The sequence below is a fragment of the Melanerpes formicivorus genome, unplaced genomic scaffold, assembly GCF_026170545.1.
Source record: "Melanerpes formicivorus ecotype bairdi unplaced genomic scaffold, bMelFor1.0.p_v2 SCAF_98, whole genome shotgun sequence".
NCBI lineage: Eukaryota > Metazoa > Chordata > Aves > Piciformes > Picidae > Melanerpes > Melanerpes formicivorus.
The window spans coordinates 195353-216360 of record NW_027142450.1 but is presented as its reverse complement, the minus strand read 5'-3'; the positions used below and the strand labels follow the sequence as shown (position 1 = coordinate 216360).

The following is a 21008-nucleotide window of genomic DNA, read 5'->3' as shown; positions in this document are numbered from 1 at the left end:
TTCTGTCATCTTCAGCAACCAATAACAAACATTTCATGGACAACAGATGTTGCCAAGTTGAACCAGCTTGTACACATCAGTCGTCACAGAAAGCTGCTTCTACATCTGAAAAATCTGTCTACTGCTTTGCATTAACCAAGTGAAAGATACCTGCAAACCCACTCTTCATTATGTACAAATATGAAGCAGTCATATTTGTCTTTAACAGATAAGGCTAAAACTCATCACACACTCCAGTCACAATTCAGCAAGAGACTGGTTGAGATAAATGAATATATACAAAGCCTAGGACAAATTCCCAGAGTCAGGCAAGATGCCCAAGGACATCTGAAATAGAATACTAACACTCATACTTGGTTACTTCTTGTTGATGTTCTAGAGAGTGATTGCCAGAGTGTCGAGTATCCCCTTACATTACTACACTCCTTTTCTTTGTCCTATAGGTAGCAGTAGCCAAAGATAAAAAATAAGCAGACAGATGAGTGATTAAAATTCTGCAATTCTGCATTAAATATTTCCCCAAAATGCCCTCACAGGTGAATGGTCTTGTTAGGAAAAAAAAAATAGCAGTTTTGTGTAGAGGGTTGCATGTGCATAACTGATATGCATATACACCTTGTATTTATGATTTTACCCCACTACACAGCTGGTCCACTACGTAGAGAAGTTGGTTTACCATAAGCAATTATCTAGGTCTGCCTTTGGTTTTAATTTCTAATAAATAAACTCCAAGGCTGTAATTCTCTCCAGTTCCCAAAGAAAATTACAGACCAGTGGTCACAGAAGCTGTCTCAGAGCTGACCTACCCCTGATCTTGCCCCCATCCCTGGCGCCAGTGGCAGCAAACAACATGGAAACAACATTGCACATGGGAAAGTCATCATGCATAGGAAGGCATCATGTGAGAAATCTGCTGAATTAGGCAATCCTGCAGTGGGGAGGGAAAGGCTGACTCCTTCCACAGATCATCCTGATGGCACAATTCAATGTCTCTCGATAGCACATAATGAATGACAAGCACCAGATATAGTGACACAATTCACATCTCTACAATCTGGAGCAACCTCCAAGATGCAGAACATGCCAGGTGGGAATTCACACTATGCAAAATGGTAATGTGTCTTTCCTTGTGCATTTCCAAAGCCTTGGAGGCTAGGACCTTCCATCCATTTTTGTGTGTCTCATGAAGTTTTTCTTTGGACAGGTCTAATTTCTGTTCTTCCTTTGTTGAAATCAAACCATGCACAACTGTGCAGAAAGCAATGGCATTGACTTCAGGGTGCTTCCAAAGCTAGTGCTTTCTGGGCAAAACAAATGTTTTCTTATGAAATTAAAAACCAAGTACCTGGTATATGCAACATGTACAAAACTGCCCCTTAGGGTGTGACTCTGTAACATCAGGTGGTCTATAATATCAGAATAACTCATTTGTCTTTATAATTTGAAAATAACACTAGTCTAAAAAAAATGTTTGCAATGGCAAAATGTTTGCAAGCCCTTTTCAAAACATGAAGAAGAGCAATCCATCAGCAGTATAGAACTATACAGTGATTTTATTCAAAGCCTTCAGAGAGAATGGCTTAGCTCCCTTCTTACGGAAACAAAGCCCAGGAGATTATACTGTCTGCATGTTCCTTTGTAAATTTGGAGCCCTGTGGCCAGTTTTCACTGACAACAGCATAGTCCTCTGCAAAATAATTAAAGTTTCATGTGTTTTATGAAAAAAATAAATTTATGAACAAGTAGAAGAGGAGGAAGAGGAAGAGAGATGCCCAAATTACTGGAAATATTCAACTGGAGCTTGCAATCAACTGTAAGGTACAAACTGACAGGAAAACAGTGTTGCTACATTTAGTGCTCACAGAAGAGCTTTTTAAACACAGAAAAATTCTGATAGACTTGAATTAAAATGTTGACAGCATTGGCTGCCCCAAGAATTTTTTAAGTGCCTGTTAGAATTCTGTTTAAATCTTTTTTTCAAAGCAAAACCTTGTCAGTGACTTCTTTACTTCCAGCAGTCCATTCTCTTAAGTCTCTGCCAATCCTTTAGGGCACATGAGTAAGGAATTCAGCTATAATGTTCGTTTACTGATCATCAGATCAGAAAGAACACAGCTTGAATGGAAATAATCCTTAGACACTGTTCATATTGGGGACAGTTTGTGCACAAAATCTTCATAGCCAGAGGTGTCAGCTGAGCAGCAAGAAGGAAACGAGCCCTGAAGGCTAAAATTACTTAGGCAGAATGGCACAACAGTGACCAGTAATTCCATGTCTTACTTGTAACACCTGGACGCCAGTTATTTCAAGATTCCAGGATGACCTGAGAAAGGCTGTGGATTCAACAACTGCAGAGCGATTTGGCTGAGCAGTGCTGCAGTGGTGCTGCAGAATGCAGTCCAACTTTGCCAGCTGAGAAGCATGGTGCAGCACAAGGAGTACAGATGCTCAAAGCGGTGCTGCTAAGGGCAGGTCTGAGCAGGTGTCCCTACATGCTGCTCTGTAGGGATGCCACCAGCTCAGATCAGAATTACCCTGAGGATCACTGCACCCCAACTCACTGGACAGTGAAAACATGAACTAGTTTTCCTGTTGACTTTCAAAAGGAAAGTACAAGCTACTGGCTTTTCAGACCTGTTTCTTCTTTAAGATTGGCAGTTCCACTAGCACAGAGCACCCCCACTAAGGCATACGTTGTCCTCCTACAAAGACCTGGAGAAGTCATCACTTTTCAGATGGCCACCATTATACGTGTCAGGGAGCAAAACAGTCAGGAATCTACTCTGTAGAAGGATCTTCCTGTCTCAAGACACTTCACAAAATGAGGTCATCCTGACCATAAAAAAGACATGGATTTTCTTTTTGAGGGTGAGAACTATGACCTTATCTGATACTGTCTTAATGAAAGAATAATCCCTTGTTGCATGGAAACTTTGGATGTCTAGTGCAACATCAGATGGAGCAGCTTGGAAGTGGTCTGTAAATTTCATTTGTCCTGTTTCTGTGCCCTGTTGTGAAACTAACATTTTAGAAGTAAACTTCCCTCACTTAGCAAGAGAATTAAATATTTCTGACAAGTAAAATAGAGTGCATCACTTTGGGGTCAGCAGACACATTTTCTCTTTATAAGGGAAAGCTTCAAAGGCTACATTAGATAGCGGATCTTCTATTTAAAATGCATTTCTATAGCTAAGGCTAAAACACTTTGATCATGTTCATTTTTGGCTACAAAAGATCAAAACAGTGTTCTAAGTGTTATGTGTAAAGTAATCATCTTAATTTTGTAATTATGTTTTGTTTTTTTGTTTTTTTTATTTTATGATGGACTATTTAATGTGAGAAAAATAATGGCAATGCCAAGAGTAGAGCAGCAACTTTTAGTAGTAGCTATCTTTGTTTTTTAAAGAAAAAGGACCTTCACTGTTTCAAAAAAAGTCCTGTGTAGGGAAAAACTCAACCAAAACCAACTGTTTTACAATTTGGAAAGACAGATTATCCAAGCTATTGGCCTTGTGGAAGTTAGTGGGAAGTTGTTTCTATAGGGGAAAAAAAATCAACAAGCCAAGACTGAGTTAATTAGCAATGGAATTCATCTTTGAAAATATTTTTTTCAGTAGAAAGCAGGCAAGTAAAAAGTTGTTCACAGGAAGAGACTCAGAGGTCCCAGCTGCCAGCTAGCACAGGACCCAGCCCTGACCTCAGTTCACTGCACACACTGTGCTGCTGCCAACTTAATCCCAGCCCAACCCAGTTACAGATACAGAAGAATGCCAGCCTGAGCAGTCTCCCTCTGTCCCAGAGCAAACCCACTACTTTGATTCCTAGTTCTAAAAAAAAATCTAGTCACTCTGCCCACAACCCCCCTGACCCATCCTTAAAAATAACTCTGTAGCTCCTGCTGATGCCAATGCAAAACTGACCAGAGCAAACTGCTTAACTCAACCCCAGCCTCAGTCATTAGTCCTTCTTTACCAGTGCTTAATGGTACAACCTTACAAGGACTGCATGGGGCACAGTGAGTAGTGCTCACTGCTGCACACTGAGTGTAACTCCTGCTTAGCGCTCATAGAGTTTCAAGTTGCTTTTGCCAAAGGATTTGAATTCACAGTCCCACTAATTTAGCAACAAGTGCATGAGAAAGAAATCATACTGAATTTCACTTTCTACAGAGGTGTATGCAGATCTGTGAATTCTTTACATTTTTTTCTAATTACAGCTGACGCATATGGGGATGAGGAGATACTGCTGTGTACGTTACCACAAAACTAGCATGGGGCAAAACATTTCAAATAGTTATGCAAAGCTCATGAATTGCAGCAGAGGTGAAGAAACCCTGCCTTGCATACGTTTCGCAAACTGCAGCATCAGCCAAAACGGAAATGCTTCTTGTTTTCAGGAGTTGTGTTTCCTTTTGGATAAGTCAACAGAGGGGCTGGTGCTGAGCTTTTTGTTTGCAAGTTGTCCCTTCTATGGGTGGCTGGGGCTTGGGCAGGGAAGGACAGCACTGCCTGGAACATTCTCAGACAAGGTGTCAGCAGTGTGAGCAGAAGAGACAAGCATGCAGCTCTCGCTAGCCCTTCCTTTTGACATCTTACTTTACCTTTGTCACATGAAAGATTCATAACAATGTAAGTGCCAACTCAGAGCTACCTCACTCAACACTTAAGAATGCTCAGCCCAGTTTCTGGGAGCCCTCCAGGCTACTTCATGACATTTACCCTGATCATGAGCATCAGGAATATTTCTGCAGGCCTGACAGAGATGAGGAGAATCTCTAACTCAAGCAGCATCTGTTGTTACTGGTGTTTTATGGTTTTGTACTTGCATCTCTTTGTGTGTGGAATCCACTGGATGGACTCTCCTCCCTGTTAGGAGGCACTGCTGGGCATGACGGCTGTGCCTGCACACTCCAGACATACCTGTGCTGAAAGCCAACAGTGCTAGAGCCAAGGCAGGTGTCGTTGAGGGCAGATGTTGTGTCTATAATGTCAGAAACCAGGTATTGTCCCAAGGATGATGTGGAAAATGCACTGCTGGACTGTATTCTTAGTGTTCTGCTCACTCTCTAGAAACAACTGCTTCACTGTTATGGCATGAAATTTTTTTAAGTCACATGAACGTATGGAGAGGTTCCTTCTGTTTTTTCTTCCATGTGTTCCCTTGGAGACTCCTGGACGGCAATTTGCACAAAGCCAAGACTATCTCTCAATAAAGCCTCCTTTAGAGGCCCTCCTTAACATACTCAAAATAGTGAAATGGTTCTGATAACTATTACACCAGCTGGATGAAGATGCCAAAAGGACATATTTGATCCGTGAAGAACTACTATATTCAGCTGCTTGCAAATACCTTCCATTCTCAAGTCACTTTCACAGCCAAGTCTAATTCCTGAGGCAGGAGGGAATAAAGAAAGCAAAAGGTTTGCAGAAAATACCAAAATGCTGAGAATTCTATCCATTGCTGGGTTTTTTGTTGTTTTTCTTTTCTTTTCTTTTTTTTATTTTCTTTTCTTTCCTTTTCTTTTTTCTTTTCTTTTCTTTTCTTTTCTTTTCTTTTCTTTTCTTTTCTTTTCTTTTCTTTTCTTTTCTTTTCTTTTCTTTTCTTTTCTTTTCTTTTCTTTTCTTTTCTTTTCCTTTTCTTTTCTTTTCTTTTCTTTTCTTTTCTTTTCTTTTCTTTTCTTTTCTTTTCTTTTCTTTTCTTTTCTTTTCTTTTCTTTTCTTTTCTTTTCTTTTCTTTTCTTTTCTTTTTTCTTTTCTTTTCTTTTCTTTTCTTTTCTTTTCTTTTCTTTTCTTTTCTTTTCTTTTCTTTTCTTTTCTTTTCTTTTCTTTTCTTTTCTTTTCTTTTCTTTTCTTTTTTCTTTCCCTTTCTTTCTTTTATTTTCTGCTTTTCTTTTATTTTCTGCTTTTCTTTTCTCTTCTCTTCTCTTCTCTTCTCTTCTCTTCTCTTCTCTTCTCTTCTCTTCTCTTCTCTTCTCTTCTCTTCTCTTCTCTTCTCTTCTCTTCTCTTCTCTTCTCTTCTCTTCTCTTCTCTTCTCTTCTCTTCTCTTCTCTTCTCTTCTCTTCTCTTCTCTTCTCTTCTCTTCTCTTCTCTTCTCTTCTCTTCTCTTCTCTTCTCTTCTCTTCTCTTCTCTTCTCTTCTCTTCTCTTCTCTTCTCTTCTCTTCTCTTCTCTTCTCTTCTCTTCTCTTCTCTTCTCCTTTTTCTTTTTATCCAGAAAGAGCACTGGAAGGATCCAAGGTTTCATAAAACAAACATGCAGTCAACAATTTATTCAAAGGCACTTAGTTATATAAGGGCACCTAGACAGACCAGTTTAAAGGTCATATGCCTATGACTACATTTATGAAGCACTGCAGCCACACCTCTGACAGCAACATTTCAACCTTTAAACATTTTCGCTAAATTCTATGCCTGTTTAGAGTGTAACTTCCCCTGAAACCTGTCAACTTACAATAGTGTGCATGTCTGTGTTTAAGAAAAATCAACCTAGCACTTACCCTTGTTCATTTTATTTCTTTGTCTCAAACAGTCACATCACACACATACTGTCACTATCCTACAATGACAACTTCATCCACTAGTTTTCTGTTTATGATATGATGCCATTGATACATTGTCCTCTTACTCAGGAAGAATTGCTTTACATTAAAGCATGAAGCTGGCTTTGTTCACTGTAAGTTAGCAGCACATCTTGGAGCACATCTTGCCCAAGGAGGTGGTGGAGTCGCCGTCATTGGAGGTGTTCAGGAGGAGACTTGATGGGGTACTTGGTGCCATGGGTTAGCTGTTTGGGTGGGTTGGATTGGTTGATGGGTTGGATGCGATGATCTTGAAGGTCTCTTCCAACCTGGTTTGGTTTATTCTAAATAAAGTGAGAGTATATTCTAAAATAGTGTGAGGTACTCAAAGGCATGTACACATTTAAACTCTTTGCTTATGGAATTCATGACACTGAGACTTTAAAACTATGTGAAAGGAAATCAAGAGACAGCAACCCACTCCATGTGTAGAGTCAATATCTGAACACATTACATGTTTTAAACCATCTTTTTGAAAACCTTTACCTGCCTTAATTCCCTGACAGAACTTAAACTTGGGCCTTTATATTTATCTTTGAAGGCCTGATACCAAATCTTGTAGGAACAGGCCTTCTCCAGAAATTTTCCTTCATATTTCTTTCTGTTTTGAAATATTAAAGAAAGCAAGCTCCAAGGATACATTAAATAATTCTCGTCCTAACCACAGCCAGTATTGCAAGGAGAAAGAATGCAAGCTATGAAATGAATAGAAATATCAAAGCTTGTTCAAAACCTCAGTAGGTTCATGGAAGTGTGCAAGCTAATCTGCACTGCTGGATAAATGATATCTGTAAAGAATATGGTATCTGTAAAGAATATCTGGAGGAAAAAGAGTATGGATCTGGATAAGAAAGAATAATTAGTTTCAGTGTTTAAAAGTATCAAGTTGGATCAGGCAGAATGAAAAGTCCATTAACAAAAAAAAAAAGTCTCAATCATACTTCTGTGAAGTTTGTGTCTTAGTAAAATCTAGGACACCACTGTGGGAATATGGCTTCATCATGCTTGTACTTCATACAAAAAGAGTCTCACAATGCTCACTGTCCTGAAAATCTAAAAATTGACTCAGACCTACTTGCTTCTACTGCTGGACAGTATTGGCCCACTCCTAGAACGCTTGAGCTTGCTGAGACAAGTGGCCATTATGGTAATGTTTCCCAAGTCCATACAGAATGTCAAAAAGCATTCTAGCTTCATAAATATTCATTTAGGAACTGTTCTTTTCATTCTATGGCCATTCTAGAGGTGAAATATGAATAAAGGAAAATCTCCTGAAACCAATGCAGAATTACAGAACAGCAACATGAGCATGAAAAGAATAAAAAATATTTTTTTTTAAAAAAGTAATAACTTTTATAGAAATATCAGAATCTGAATTCCTTCCATCCTTTACACATAACATGAGAGCAAGCCAGTTGTTAGGAAAAGAGAAAGTAGTTGCAGGTTTGTTGACAATTTCATTAGGTATGATAAAGTATATCTATGAACATATTTGTTTTCAAAATTCCTGATCTTACTCTGCCACTCTACAGAGACTGGTATTCTCCTTATAACTCCAGCAACCTGTGATAGTAAGAAGAGCCTTGTTATAGCTGTGGTGGCTAAGGAGATGACAAACATGAGAACTGAGGATAAAAGGAGTCACCTTTCTCTGGTGCTGCCTTAGAGGAAAGCTGAAGCTATCATAGAAGTAATGACTAGTGAGAAATAGATCTTTATTGTCAGCGTGCTGCATGATTGGGGAAAAAAGGGTGCATGACCATTATTTTGGAGCAGTCTTTACCCAGCACTGCTTCCAAGCAGTCAGGAACTGTTTCTATTCTTCTGCCATCTCAGTCACTCAGCTGAACACATGATTTCTGGCATAAGGTCAGTTATGCTTTAAGTTATCTCTGGCCCAAAACTAATGAAGACTTTGTGGGATTTGTAAAAGACAACATCAAGACTGGGCTTGAGGAGCTGCTTTATTATTTGAGACCAAAGATATTTCATTGTCTTATTTGTAAGTCACTTAGGTGAAAGGATGGCTATTTCTTGAAAGGTTCCTTTTATTTAAAGAGCAGTAGCATGACTCAGCCTGAATTTAGGTAACTGAGAAACCTGGAGAAGCATGAGAAAGGGGCAAGTGTGGCAGTAAGAAAACAGAGTCTTTTGACCAAAAGAAAGGAGGATAGATCAGTAAAATAAAGTTTTTTAAGTACCTGTTTCTTTTTCTACAAAAGGAGCTAAATATTTAAAACATATAACTATATCAGAATGTAGTATTGCAAAGTTAGAATATAAATTATTGCTGTGTCTTGATTGGTAAAATAATAAATGCAATGGAATTTCTTTTTTTTTTTTTTTTTTGGGGGTGGGAGGGAGAGACAGATTCAATCTTAAAGATCCATCACTGGGACAGCAGAGGTTTAGGCATGGTTTCTGAGGGTGTGTGTATTGTAGACAGAAAATTACAATTCAAACATTCTTCATTGTCTTTGAGCTAGGTATTCACAGACTGCAAAGATGGTATGTGTGCATCTAAGCAGGCTAGTTTCTTCTCTCTTTTTTTTCTTTTGTTGTGGTGTTTTGGTGGTGGTGGTGGTGGTGGTTTTTTGGTTGGTTGGAGTATTTTTTCAGGGGGTTTAATTCTTTATCTCCTGGACAAAACTGGATGTCATGAGGTCTGTGGTGACAGGTTGGATTTGATGATCTTTGAGGTCTCTTCCAACCTTGGTGATTCTGTGATTCAGTGATTCTGTCATTCTGTGATGTCCGTGCACTCAGCCTCTATCTACATTTAGCAAAGCTTTCTTTTCCTTTCTCCATCTTCATCCTGTGCAGTGGATAAAGTTTGCCATTAGGTAGGCTTGCACAAATTACGCCAGACAGCTACAAAGAAGTGTTTTATTTGGGTTCCTAAGTTCTTAAATAATAAATATTTCACTTTGTTGTTTGTTTTTTTTAATCGCTTTTCCAGCTGTCAAACAACTTGCTTGTCTCCACTTTGATAACTCCACTGTGACAATGACTGCTTTAGTTATTTGATGATCTGTAACTTCAGAATTCCATAGAGTCAGCCAGAAATATTTCCTAATTAATCTACAGACATATGCATGGCATAGTAAAGCAACTGACTTGCTTCTCAGAAGAATTAATAAAATCCATGTCTCCAAAACCTTTGCTCCTTTCCTTGGATTCACTGATACTTTTATTCTCATTGAGAGCAATGTCTTGGTCCAGACCAAGCAGAAAATCCAGATTCCTGTCATACTCTCCCAGATAGGCGCTGAAAGTCAGCTTTGTTCCACTTAATTAACAAGTGGGGAGTACCAGGCTAGTTTCTTTCAGTAGTAGGCTTCCCTTGTCAGAAAAGCACAGAACCTGTCTGTATTACAGTGCAGAGCAGAACTACTAACAGATGAATATACTGTTTTATTCAGAGAGAAGATATGGCTGTTTGCTGCTGTGACATATTTGTTTCAGGGGATTACTTGTTCAGAAGAATTTAGAAGAATGAAAAGAGCTGTGGACCCTGAAGCATTTATGAATATTGTAAGTTGCTTGGTGCATGTCTCATAGAAGAGGTGTTTCTAGGTGTTACAAGTGATAAGATAGATAAGCTGCCTTTAACCCACCCTCTCTAATCACTCTGTATACTATTGCCTGCTCTTCTTTTTTTTTGCATGTGCAAGAGCACGTCTTATGTTTAACAGCAATGAAGGCAAACACTTTTCCTTAGTAAATCTCCAGAGTTAATATCCTTTTAAATGTCAGTTACCACTTTGCTATTGCTGGCACTATCCTCTATCTGAAAGAACAACCATCTAGAAAGTTAGCATTTCTTCATCAAAAAGGAATCTAAATAATGATTGGCTTGCTCCCTCCTTTTTTTTTTTTTTTTTTCCCTTTTTTTTTTTCTCTTTTTTTTTTTTTCTTTTTTTTTTCCCTCTTTTTTATTTTCTCTTTTTTTTTCTTTTCTTTTTTTTTTTTTTTTTTTGGAAATGACCAGCATAAATCAGAAATAGCCAGCTTTTCAAAACATCACCTTCTGCCAAGTAAGCTTAGATTTTAGTCACCTGTTAAAATCTTGGTTTTTTTTTTTCTGTCCTGCATGAGAAATTACATTGAGTAGTTGTCTGAGTACAAGTTATCAAAAAAAAATTAAAATCCTTTTTGAGAAAATAGTTGAATGCTACGGGTCAAAAGTAATACTCGTTGCAGAGCTTACAACTGGCTGTGCTAGTGATGTCACTTGTGACTATGCAAGTGGCCGATCCTGTTTTTTCCAACACTTTTTCGGTGTTATTCATTTGTATATGTACCAATCACAAAAGGGCAGTTGTGAAACTCTGAATTACTCTGAAGGTAGTTTAAATAAAATGGTTTCTCACTGCGTTGCAACAGATTAGGAGCATGCACTCAGGAACCTCTTAATCTCATCTGTGGGACATCGTAAGCTCCTGCTATGATGTTGTAGTGATTCTTCTGCCATTAGAATGCAAGGGCTTGTGCTTGCGTGACAGTAATATAACACAGCTTTTTTATGACAGATTTTAACGGAATAGTCAAATCCTGGACGTAACACAAAGAAGGAAGGAAGTCTGTTGTCATTTCAGGGTTACACTATCCCATCTGGTACTGCTTTACTCAGATGCTCAGTATATGTAGGCTAAATACCCAGTGGTATCTGCTCTCTAACATTTCTTCATTGTGAATAACTTACGGATACAGTATATGAAATCCACTTCTGCAAGCAAATGCATTTGTACTTTCTCTTCTAGAATGATCTCATTGCTTACAAAGGGTATCCTTGTGAGGAGTATGAAGTGGCTACAGAGGATGGTTATATCATTACCATTAACAGAATCCCTTATGGTACACAGAATCAGGGAAACCCAGGTACACTTCTTTTATATGACATAAACTCAGTCTAGATAGTGCACTTTCTGGGAAGAGATACCTTATATTTGCAAAATGTCCATCAAAGCTCATATAGATGAGCAAAATTTTAGTAGAGAATTCCATCTGCCATAAACAGCCTGCAAGATCACCACAATTTATGTCAAGTAAACCTATTTATAATTAAAAAAAAAATAAAATATCTGTTATCTGTGAAGCATCTAACCTCACAAAAAGAGTAGATGAGCAAAAAGTTTTTAAAAGAAGAAGTAAAGGTTGTGAACTTCCCAGTTATCCTCCTCTGAGAGGATCCTCTTCTGTTCCAGCTTTTAATTTTGCTTACACTTGGTTAATAAGAGGGGGTGATTCACACTTTGAGCAAAGGAAGCCTCTGTAAACAATCCCACACTTTCAATCTAAATATCAGTGCTGAGAATCTCAAGCTAAAGTAGTAGAGCTATACAAATAATGACCAGCAATTGCTGAGATGTTTTTTTGCTAGTGTCAGACAGATCTTCCCACGAATCCTCACAGGAGCTAAGAAGTTCTCTCTTTATGCAAAGGAATGTTTTGTTCTTATGACTAGACATCTCCCTATAAGTTGGTGCAGAAACAACATAGTATCATAGTATCAGTCAGGGTTGGAAGGGACCACAAGTATCATCTAGTTCCAATCCCCCTGCCATGGGCAGGGACACCTCATACATACAGGAGAGCAAAATCCCTGAACTACCAGAAAAATCAAGACATTTTAAAAGTCGCTTTTTTGTTTGTTTCTGATTTGCTTTTCAGCTCTGAGACCTGCTGTATTTCTCCAACATGGATTACTGGGAGATGCTAGTAACTGGGTCACAAACCTACCCAACAATAGCTTGGGCTTCCTTCTAGCTGATGCTGGCTTTGATGTTTGGATGGGAAATAGCAGAGGGAATCGCTGGTCCAGAAAACATCAAAATTATACCATTGATCAAGATGAATTCTGGGCTTTCAGGTAGATTGAACCATTGAAGGGTATCTCCGTTTCTCATCCTTACATATTTATTTAAGCTGTCCCAATCAGGGATTTACATATGCTACCTTTTAAAAGCATTTGTTACATCCTCTTTTGCTGTGTGAGATTTAATAGGGGGGGAAACTACTTTCCTTTAATTACTGCTAGAAAAGGTTCTTCAAACTACAGATTTAGCAGCAATTTTAAGCTGTTTAGAGGCACTACTCTGCATATAACAGTACCACTATAATCGCAGAAGGAGAAAACAAATCATTTCTGCACTGACTTTAGTGGACATTTTAAAATAGACCTTTTGTTCAGAGCCTAATTGCATAAAATGTGTGATTACATGGAAGGAGCTCTCTTCGTGAATCACCATTCCTTCCTTCTGTGTGGAACATTACAATTCAATATGATACTTCTTGAAATTATAGCCCTTCTGTTGAAAACACAGGAGAAAACACTGCAGAATATCTTGAGCAGTATATTCCATATCCAGTACCAGAAAGACACAGACCCTACAATATCTGAATGGTTCACTAAATGGTTCATGCTGTTTCTTTGCTGATGAGTCTGTAATAAAAAAGAGCATTCAAATTGACTTTTAATTTATGCATGCATCTTTTTCAATCTCCTGCCAACAGTTTTGATGAGATGGCAAAGTATGATATTCCAGCAGCAATAAATTTCATTGTGGAGAAAACAGGACAGGAAAAGTTGTACTATATTGGCTACTCACAAGGCACAACCGTTGGTAAGTTACGCACAACAGACAAATGTTTCAGGAAAACAGGAATAAAATGTGATTTGAGATACTGAATGTATCTGGGGTATCCATTAACTCTTTGCAGGTGTGAAAAACACAGTATAAGCTGTTTTCAGCATGTAGGCATTCTTTATTTATTATAAAGACAATAAAACACAAAGAGCCAAAAGCACTGCTGCTGTAAATCTGTCGACTTGGAATTACACTAGAAATTACCGTGGGTCATGCAAATTGTTTCCTTTCAAGATGTTTGGGTGTGCCCTACTGCAGATGGTCAATTGATCAAAACAAACAAAATAGGAAGTTGAGTACAGAAAGGGAAGTTGGACATACACACACACACACAAAGAAAGAAACAAACCAAAAAAGAAACTCAGTTGACCAGAAGAAAAACAACTGCTGCTCAAAATAGTATATGAAATGCATGAATGTATGACAAACATGTGCTTTTATGTTTAAATGGGTTTGGGAGAATGCTGAAAAGACAAAATGTAGAAAGAAATTTCTTTCTGAAGAGGGAAATAAAAATACAAGCTGGCAACACATGGAGAAGAGGGATTTCGCACAAATCTAAGCTGAACCATAGCCTCTGAACAGCTAAGGTTGTTTGTAGCTTTGAAATTGGAGAGTTACATTTATAAATACTGAAAACAATCTAAAGTACACGTGATGGTTTTCTAAAATCTTTTTTATTTTCTCAGCTTTCATTGCATTTTCAACAATGCCAGAGCTGGCTCAAAAAATCAAGCTCTATTTTGCATTGGCACCTGTTGCTACTATTAAGTATGCTAGAAGCCCAGCAACAAAACTCCTCCACCTTCCTGAAAAATTGCTGAGGGTATGTGATATCTTGGTTTCAACTGTTTAGCCATATACTTGTTTGTTCAGCTTTTGAAATGGATAAACAGAAAGTAGAGGGCTTTATGAAATCTATTCATTTGCATGTGGGTAGGTTTACCTTATGATTGAGGCCTTTGGAAGTTCAGAATGGACATTAAAAACTTAATCTAGGGCAATAGTGCAACATTGGGGCAGGTCACCTGGAGAGGTACAGAGATGCAGATCCTCAAAGGCTTCCAAAATTCCTGTAGACAAAAACCGCAAGCAGTGTGCAAGCTTAGAGATAAAATATAAATTAGAGTTAGCGTTTAGCATATCTCTTTGTTAAAAGTGGTGTGACACATCAGCCTGAGCAGACTGACGCAAGGGAAAACCACTGAACTTCTTACTGAAAACATCATCTGGCAAATGAAAAAAAAAAAAAAAAAAGCAAGTGAGAAGCACTGAAAGTGCTGGAGAAGAGAAACAGGACACAAACAACTTTAAAAACCGACAGCACAATGTACAAATGCGCATTCTTAAATGAATGTTACCTTTGCATTTCACAGAGTTTGCTTGGCAAAAGAGAATTCCTTCACCAGACTGAACATCTAAGAAAGATAATGGCCCCTGTTTGTAGCCACCGAGCTTTTGCCAGGCTTTGCAGAAGTGTCTTCTTCAGTCTGGGTGGCTGTAACCTGAAAAACATTGACAAGGTATGTGCAATTCTTACCAGCTCTACTGAGAGTTTAAGCTTCTACTCTCAAAATTTACCTTCTATACTGTGATTTTTTATTGTTCCATGTCACATTACAGGGAACAGTCCCCACTACTAGATAGCAAAATCTTCTGGGTGCCCCACCACTGCCAGGGGATCACTGCCTACTCCTCAGAATAACACTTGGCATCAGCCTTACAGTGCCTGATCAGCTGTAAACAGCTGATCAAAGCTTCCCAAAACTGCAGTCAGCTTTCTGCCACACCTCACCAAGGGTACTGCTCTTGGTTCACACTTTTACTGCTGGTCTCACTGCAAATCGTTGCAGCATGCTGACACACCAGGGAAGAAATAAAACTCCTACCTGCTTCATGTTTCCAAGGCATCCTGGGGTGCATCAAGAAGAGTGTGGCAAGCAGATCGAGGGAATTTCTCTCCCCTCTCTGATCTGCCCTGGTGAGGCCACATCTGGAACATCTCTCTTATGAGGAAAGACTGAGATAATTGTGTCTTTTTAGTCTGGAAAAGAGAAGACTCATGGGGAATCTCATAAATGTTTGTAAATATTTAAAGGGTGGGTGTCAGGAGGATGGGACCAGTCTTTTTACATCTGATCATGAGGAAGAACTTAATGGGTGACAGAGCACTGGAACAGACTGCCCAGAGAGATGGTGGAGTCTGCATCTCTGGAGACAATCAAAATCCACCTGGATGTGTTCCTGTGTGACCTTCTCTAGGTGAACCTACCTTGGCAGGGGTGTTTGACTTGATGATCTCCAGAGGTCACTTGCAACCACTACCATTTTGTGATTCTGTGATTTAGTGAGCTCTTTGCAATGGAGAGAGGAACATATGTATTCCCACATGTCCACCTCCTCCAAGCCTTGGACCATCAGGACTGTGCTCAGAGACATGGGATATCTAGGGGGTACCTAAGAAAGAGTTGTCGGACACTGAGGGTTAAGATATACTTGGGAAGGTCATGCTATGTACAGCTGTAGGCCAGACCACCTGGGTTTGAAAATGTTAGAACCACATAATCATTTCAATTGGAAAAGTCATTTATGATCATAGAGTCCAATTATTATCTAACTCTACCAAGTCTGGTGCTAAGTTATGTCTTTTAAACATCTCCAAGGATGGTGATTCAACCACCTTCCTAGGGAATCTGTTCCAGTATTTGATAGCCCATTCAGTAAAGAAGTTTCTTCTAACATCAAATCGAAACCTCCCCTGGTATAATTAGAGGCTATTTCCTCTCATCCTATCATTTGTTACTTGGGAGAAGACACCAACACCCACCTTGCTGCAACCTCCTTTCAGAAGAACAATACAGTCTCCTCTCAGTCTCCTTTTCTCCAGGCTAAACAACTCCAGTTCCCTCAGCTGCTCCTCATAAGACCTGTTCTCCAGCATTTTGTTCCAGGAGAGTGGACTTGATGATCTTTCAAGGCCTCTTCCAACCCTTAACATTCTGTGATTCTGTAATTCCAGCATGTTTTAAAAAATAGCACACAGCATGTTCTGTGGGGAAGGATCACATAGCAGATGGTTAAGAAGCCCCTGCAGGACTTATTTCAAACAGCCATGCATTCATTCTGCAGGCAATTGCAGTTCCTTTTGCTGTTCTGTCCAACAGCAATTCCCTCTCACAGAGAATCTGTTACAGACTCCTGAAAAAAACCAACATGTAGTTTGGGGTATAAATTGCTGGCTTTCTAGTCTGTCTTTTCTACTTGTAAATTCTTTTCTATTCTTAGTCATCCTGGAAAATGTTCTGGTCAAAGGCTGTTCTTTTGGTGTCACTTCAACCCTCATACATCACCACATACGGAGTAACTCTGAGTGAGTCTCCAATCATGCCACTCCAGTTTCTCTTGGTTTTATTGATAGATGACACCACTGTGGCAGATGTTTTGATGTACAACTGAACAGAAAGGAATAAAAGAATACTTACTAAATATTTTCTTTCAGAACCTAATCGACGTGTATATTGCACAAACCTCAGGTGGAACTTCCGTGCAGAACATAATCCACTGGAGTCAGGTACTAGCAAACTCCTGGAAGACAAAATAGATACTCACATCTCGCTGAGTGATATACTATGGCTACACTTGATATGCTGCTGTGAAGCCATTGCTAACTTCTTGGAAACACATGAAGTTCGCAGTTTAATTCTGCTATCTCAATTCAAAACAGTGTTTTTCATGGATCCTTCTTTTGCCAGCAGGATAGAAATACCCTGTGTGATAGAGGTACATTCAGATTTGTGTAGAAATGCGTGCAGATGTATGTATCACTCTTCTCATTGTACATCCAATACCTCTTACAAACTATGTCCACAACTCTATACAAAGCAGTGATGAGGAAAGCTGCCTTTCTGTCAATAAGTTTGGGCTCCAGTCACAGAAGCTGCTGCATGCAGGGCAGGTTTCCTGGCAGCACTGGAGGCTCTGGAGCAGATCAGAAGCAGCTACAAGTACAGTCAGCCTGCAAAAATGTTAATAATGCACTTTTAAAAACAGCAAACACATGGATATGATAGAGTGATATATGCACAGGCTTTTACTTCAAATCAATATTTTTGGCTGTGAATTGACAGAAAATATTAGATTTGATTAATTTATTTCATAACCACAGCATAGACTCATAAAGAAAAAGAGCTACAAAGGCACAATGGGGCAGCTCTGAAAATTGGCTCAGGTTTAATCCAGCATGTACCCACAGACTGGCAAGTGCAAACATGTATCAGTAATGCTTCTAAGCCTCCACTGATTTTGCTGTTATTACTATTAAAGAAGTTAGCAGACATCTTACCTTCAATATTAAGGTCCCATTTGATCTTGTCTTTCATAGTAGTGACAACCCATGCTGTAGGACAAAGTCAAGGAGTACAGGGAAAGAACTAGAAATGGTGAATTCTTCAAACCAGAGAGGGAAGAGAAAAGATAAAGAGCAGCCACTCACAGAGCTGAGTGATGGCAATGCAACTGTCAGAAAAGGACTCAGCAATAGTAGTGAGAACTTGCTGGAGGCAGGTCTTAATAACAATTTTACAAACTAGAGCAAATTTCCTGGGAGAGCAGCCCTAAGTCTTGCTGCAGAAGCTGTGGGGTTTTTTTATTTTTTCTCCTGGCAAAAACAACTGACTCTTTTTCATCAATTGAGACACTTAATTAAATCACTCTTGGCTCTTTCATAATTCTTAGAAGAACTGCTGTTGAGGCTTTAGATTAGAATCAGAGGCTCAACAGGGAAAGAACCCACAACTTTGCTGTGCGATGGCTGTGTAACTAGTCTTCTCTTGTTCATCCACTTAGGAGGCTCGCTCAGGGAAGTTCCAAGCTTATGACTGGGGCAGTTCAGAGAAGAACATGGGGAAATACCAACAGGTATGTTTTGGTGAAACAATATTATCACCCTTGAACAATACACAAGCACACAGGAGGAGAGCAAGAATACAAGTAGATGAAAGTATTACTACTTTCATCAACAGAGAAAGCGTGCAAGCACTCATGGAAATGGTATCTTTTAAAAAGAAAAGCGAAAGAGAGGGAGAGAGGAAGATCAAATTTTGGCAATTAAATTATCAATAGGAATAAGAGGAAGCAAGGGCAGGAAAAGACAGAAAATGAATTGTGAAAAAGAAGAGTATGTCTCATGAGTAAGACCTAAGTGGTGTCTTGCCTGCTACCATGATTTAAACAGTTACCACTGCATGCAAGCTCAGGGAAATAATATTAGCAAGAGGACAACTGGAGAGTTAATAGCTATCCCTAGATTCTGGCAGCCATAGATAAAAGGACCTTTTCTTCAAGCAGTCCCTGAGGAACTTCTCCATTCACAACTCTAATCCCATCCTTGACTCTCATACCCTTTCGGTCTCCACAACATTATGAGTTACCTACCCACCTACCTTCTAGGTTTTGTGTTATGAGAAGTAATAGGATAATTATTTCCTGTGCTTTTTCTGTGTAGCACCACTCTGTGCTTCACTTCATCCTTGTCATATGTTGTGTTTTCTAAGACATGCATATCTTCTGCAGCTGACCAGGACTCCAAAAGGATAGAGAGAGTGCTTTATCCAGAGGCACACTGGCAATAGCATTCTATAATTTTCTGTCTTGTAACCAGTTCTTGCCCTATGAATTCCTAGCTGAGAGGGTATCTCAGGAGGCATTTTTCCTTCACATGTGCTATCATCCCTGAAATCATAGTCAGACAAGGAAGTAAGGGCACTTGGTTTAGGTACCTCTACTTTGAACAGTGATAGAAGAAAGCCCCAAATGAATGTTTAAAGGTTTCCGTGCTTTCCTGGGCATTCATTCTGGCACTGCTCCATGTTTTGCAGGCTACTCCTCCTCTGTACAATGTAGAGGAGATGACTGTACCAACTGCAGTATGGACTGGGGGACAAGACACGCTTGCAGATCCCAAGGATGCAGCCATTTTACTGTCTCAAATTAAGAGGCTCATCTATCACAAGAGGATTCCCGAATGGGCACACTTGGATTTCATCTGGGGGTTGGATGCACCTTTGTGCCTGTACAATGAGATTATTGATCTGATGCAGAGGTATCCTTAACCCACAAGCAGGAGTCAGACTCAACTCATTCAACGTCACCTGCTTTCACTGGATATGAGCAAAACCTTCTTTTGCATCAGATGGTATCTTCTGGAGTCAGAGAAAAGAGTTCTCCTGACGCATTTTTTCACAGCACATACCACTGCAATGCGTTCTGCATCCTGATGCTGTACTTTTTATTTTCTGGCATCCTTGTGGGTCAGAAACCATGTCTTAACTGATGCAGTCTAGATTCTGAAATAACTCTCTGTGGCTAACAGAAGACAGGGTTTTCATGCAGCCTGCTCTCTTCTTTCGAGACTAACAGTAATCCAAGTATTGAATTTCTCTGAACACAGTAAATGATCCCAAGATGTTTTCCATTCATCATATTATTTCTCAGTTTATTGGGCTGGCAGTTACTGAAAGGCATAGTGTAGTGTTAGCCAAGACTAATTCTAGCAGTTATGGTATTGGTTCATTTTATTATTGGATGAGATGATGACTAGAAAATAAAACCTGAGCTCACAGAAGAAGCTCGCTCCTGAAAAGAGGATCGTTTGTCTTCATTTAAAATAGGGCTGTTCACTTTTTTCATGAGGGAAAAGGCACAAGGGGCAAGGGACACAGGGAGGGTAGACACAGCATAAAACAGTAGCCTGTCTTGTGGTTCAAGCACACACACCTGAAGATGGGAAAATTGGGTTCAAGCCCTACCTGTCCCAGCCCCAACTCCTTTTTGTGCCCTTCCCCCTGCCCCCTCGCCAAGATAGAGGAATAACGGCAAACACAATCTCTACTGAAAACACTTTCAGGATCTGTGTATATGAACTATCCAGGCTGCGAGAAAGTTGCTGATTTCATCTGGGCAATGACAGTACTTCAATGGGACACTTTCATTCAAAGTCTTCAATCTCATTCTTCATTCTATGAGGCCAGCAGATATCTCACGTCTGCTCTTTGACATGAAAGCTATTGGCTACCACAGAGGAAAGCTCTTGTAACATTTATCATGGCTCTGAGATGCCTCTCTGGGGTTTGAACACTAAAATGAAAAGTACCCAAACATTACTAGAAAGAACCCATTGTCTCCATCCCATGGGTATTTAGAGCACTTTGCCCAGTAGTGGGAAGGGTCACTTTGAAAATAGTTCTGAAGAAACTATCATACTGTCTAATTTCTTGAGAGAGTTCTATCTCTATCAGTCTTGTTTCAAATAGGTAGTTATGCACAAAGATACTTACTTGAAGGGTAGCTTCCATGGTTCTAATATTACAACATTATGATTTATGGTCCCTTCACAATAAAATACCATTAGCCCCACTGTAAAAAGAAACACAATGCATCTAGGGGTTTCCTTTCAATGTGACATCTTCATCCTCAATCTGAATCAAATATTTATGTGGGCCAACTTTGAGATGCTAATCAGGGCAGGTACAGCTGAGACTGGTGACACTGGTGTCATTATATGTGTCTCACTCTGTGAAATGGTTCATTAGCCAAACAAATTAACTTGGCTGGATGTCTGCTGTCATTTCTGTCTCTTTCCCTTCCGAGGCAAACAGCAGGCCTGTTTTTCCTCCTGAGCCCACTGCTGAAGCCTGTCCCCTTTCCTTGTGCTTCACAAATGTAAGCAGAACTTGATTGAAAAAGAACAGCTCTGCTCCAGACAAGGCCATTTCTTACACCTAA

The 21008-nt window shown here is 39.4% G+C and overlaps 1 protein-coding gene across 3 annotated transcripts in view; it reads left to right on the top strand.

Moving 5' to 3' along the window:
- Window positions 1-19866, top strand: part of LOC137455415 (lipase member M-like) — a 32305-nt gene extending 12439 nt beyond the window's left edge. Inside the window, exons 1-10 of one of the 3 annotated variants that reach the window (XM_068166195.1) lie at window positions 7755-8445; window positions 9999-10110; window positions 11340-11457; window positions 12250-12448; window positions 13093-13202; window positions 13916-14052; window positions 14603-14749; window positions 16726-16797; window positions 18072-18143; window positions 19103-19866. In XM_068166195.1, the coding sequence (XP_068022296.1) occupies window positions 8429-8445; window positions 9999-10110; window positions 11340-11457; window positions 12250-12448; window positions 13093-13202; window positions 13916-14052; window positions 14603-14749; window positions 16726-16797; window positions 18072-18143; window positions 19103-19336 (1218 nt within the window). In that variant the 5' untranslated portion in view covers window positions 7755-8428 and the 3' untranslated portion in view covers window positions 19337-19866. Of the gene's footprint in view, window positions 1-7754; window positions 8446-9998; window positions 10111-11339; window positions 11458-12249; window positions 12449-13092; window positions 13203-13915; window positions 14053-14602; window positions 14750-16725; window positions 16798-18071; window positions 18144-19102 lie in introns of those variants that run through there. The other 2 variants (XM_068166198.1, XM_068166196.1) reach the window with 2 other exon arrangements.
- The last annotated feature ends 1142 nt before the right edge of the window (window positions 19867-21008 follow it).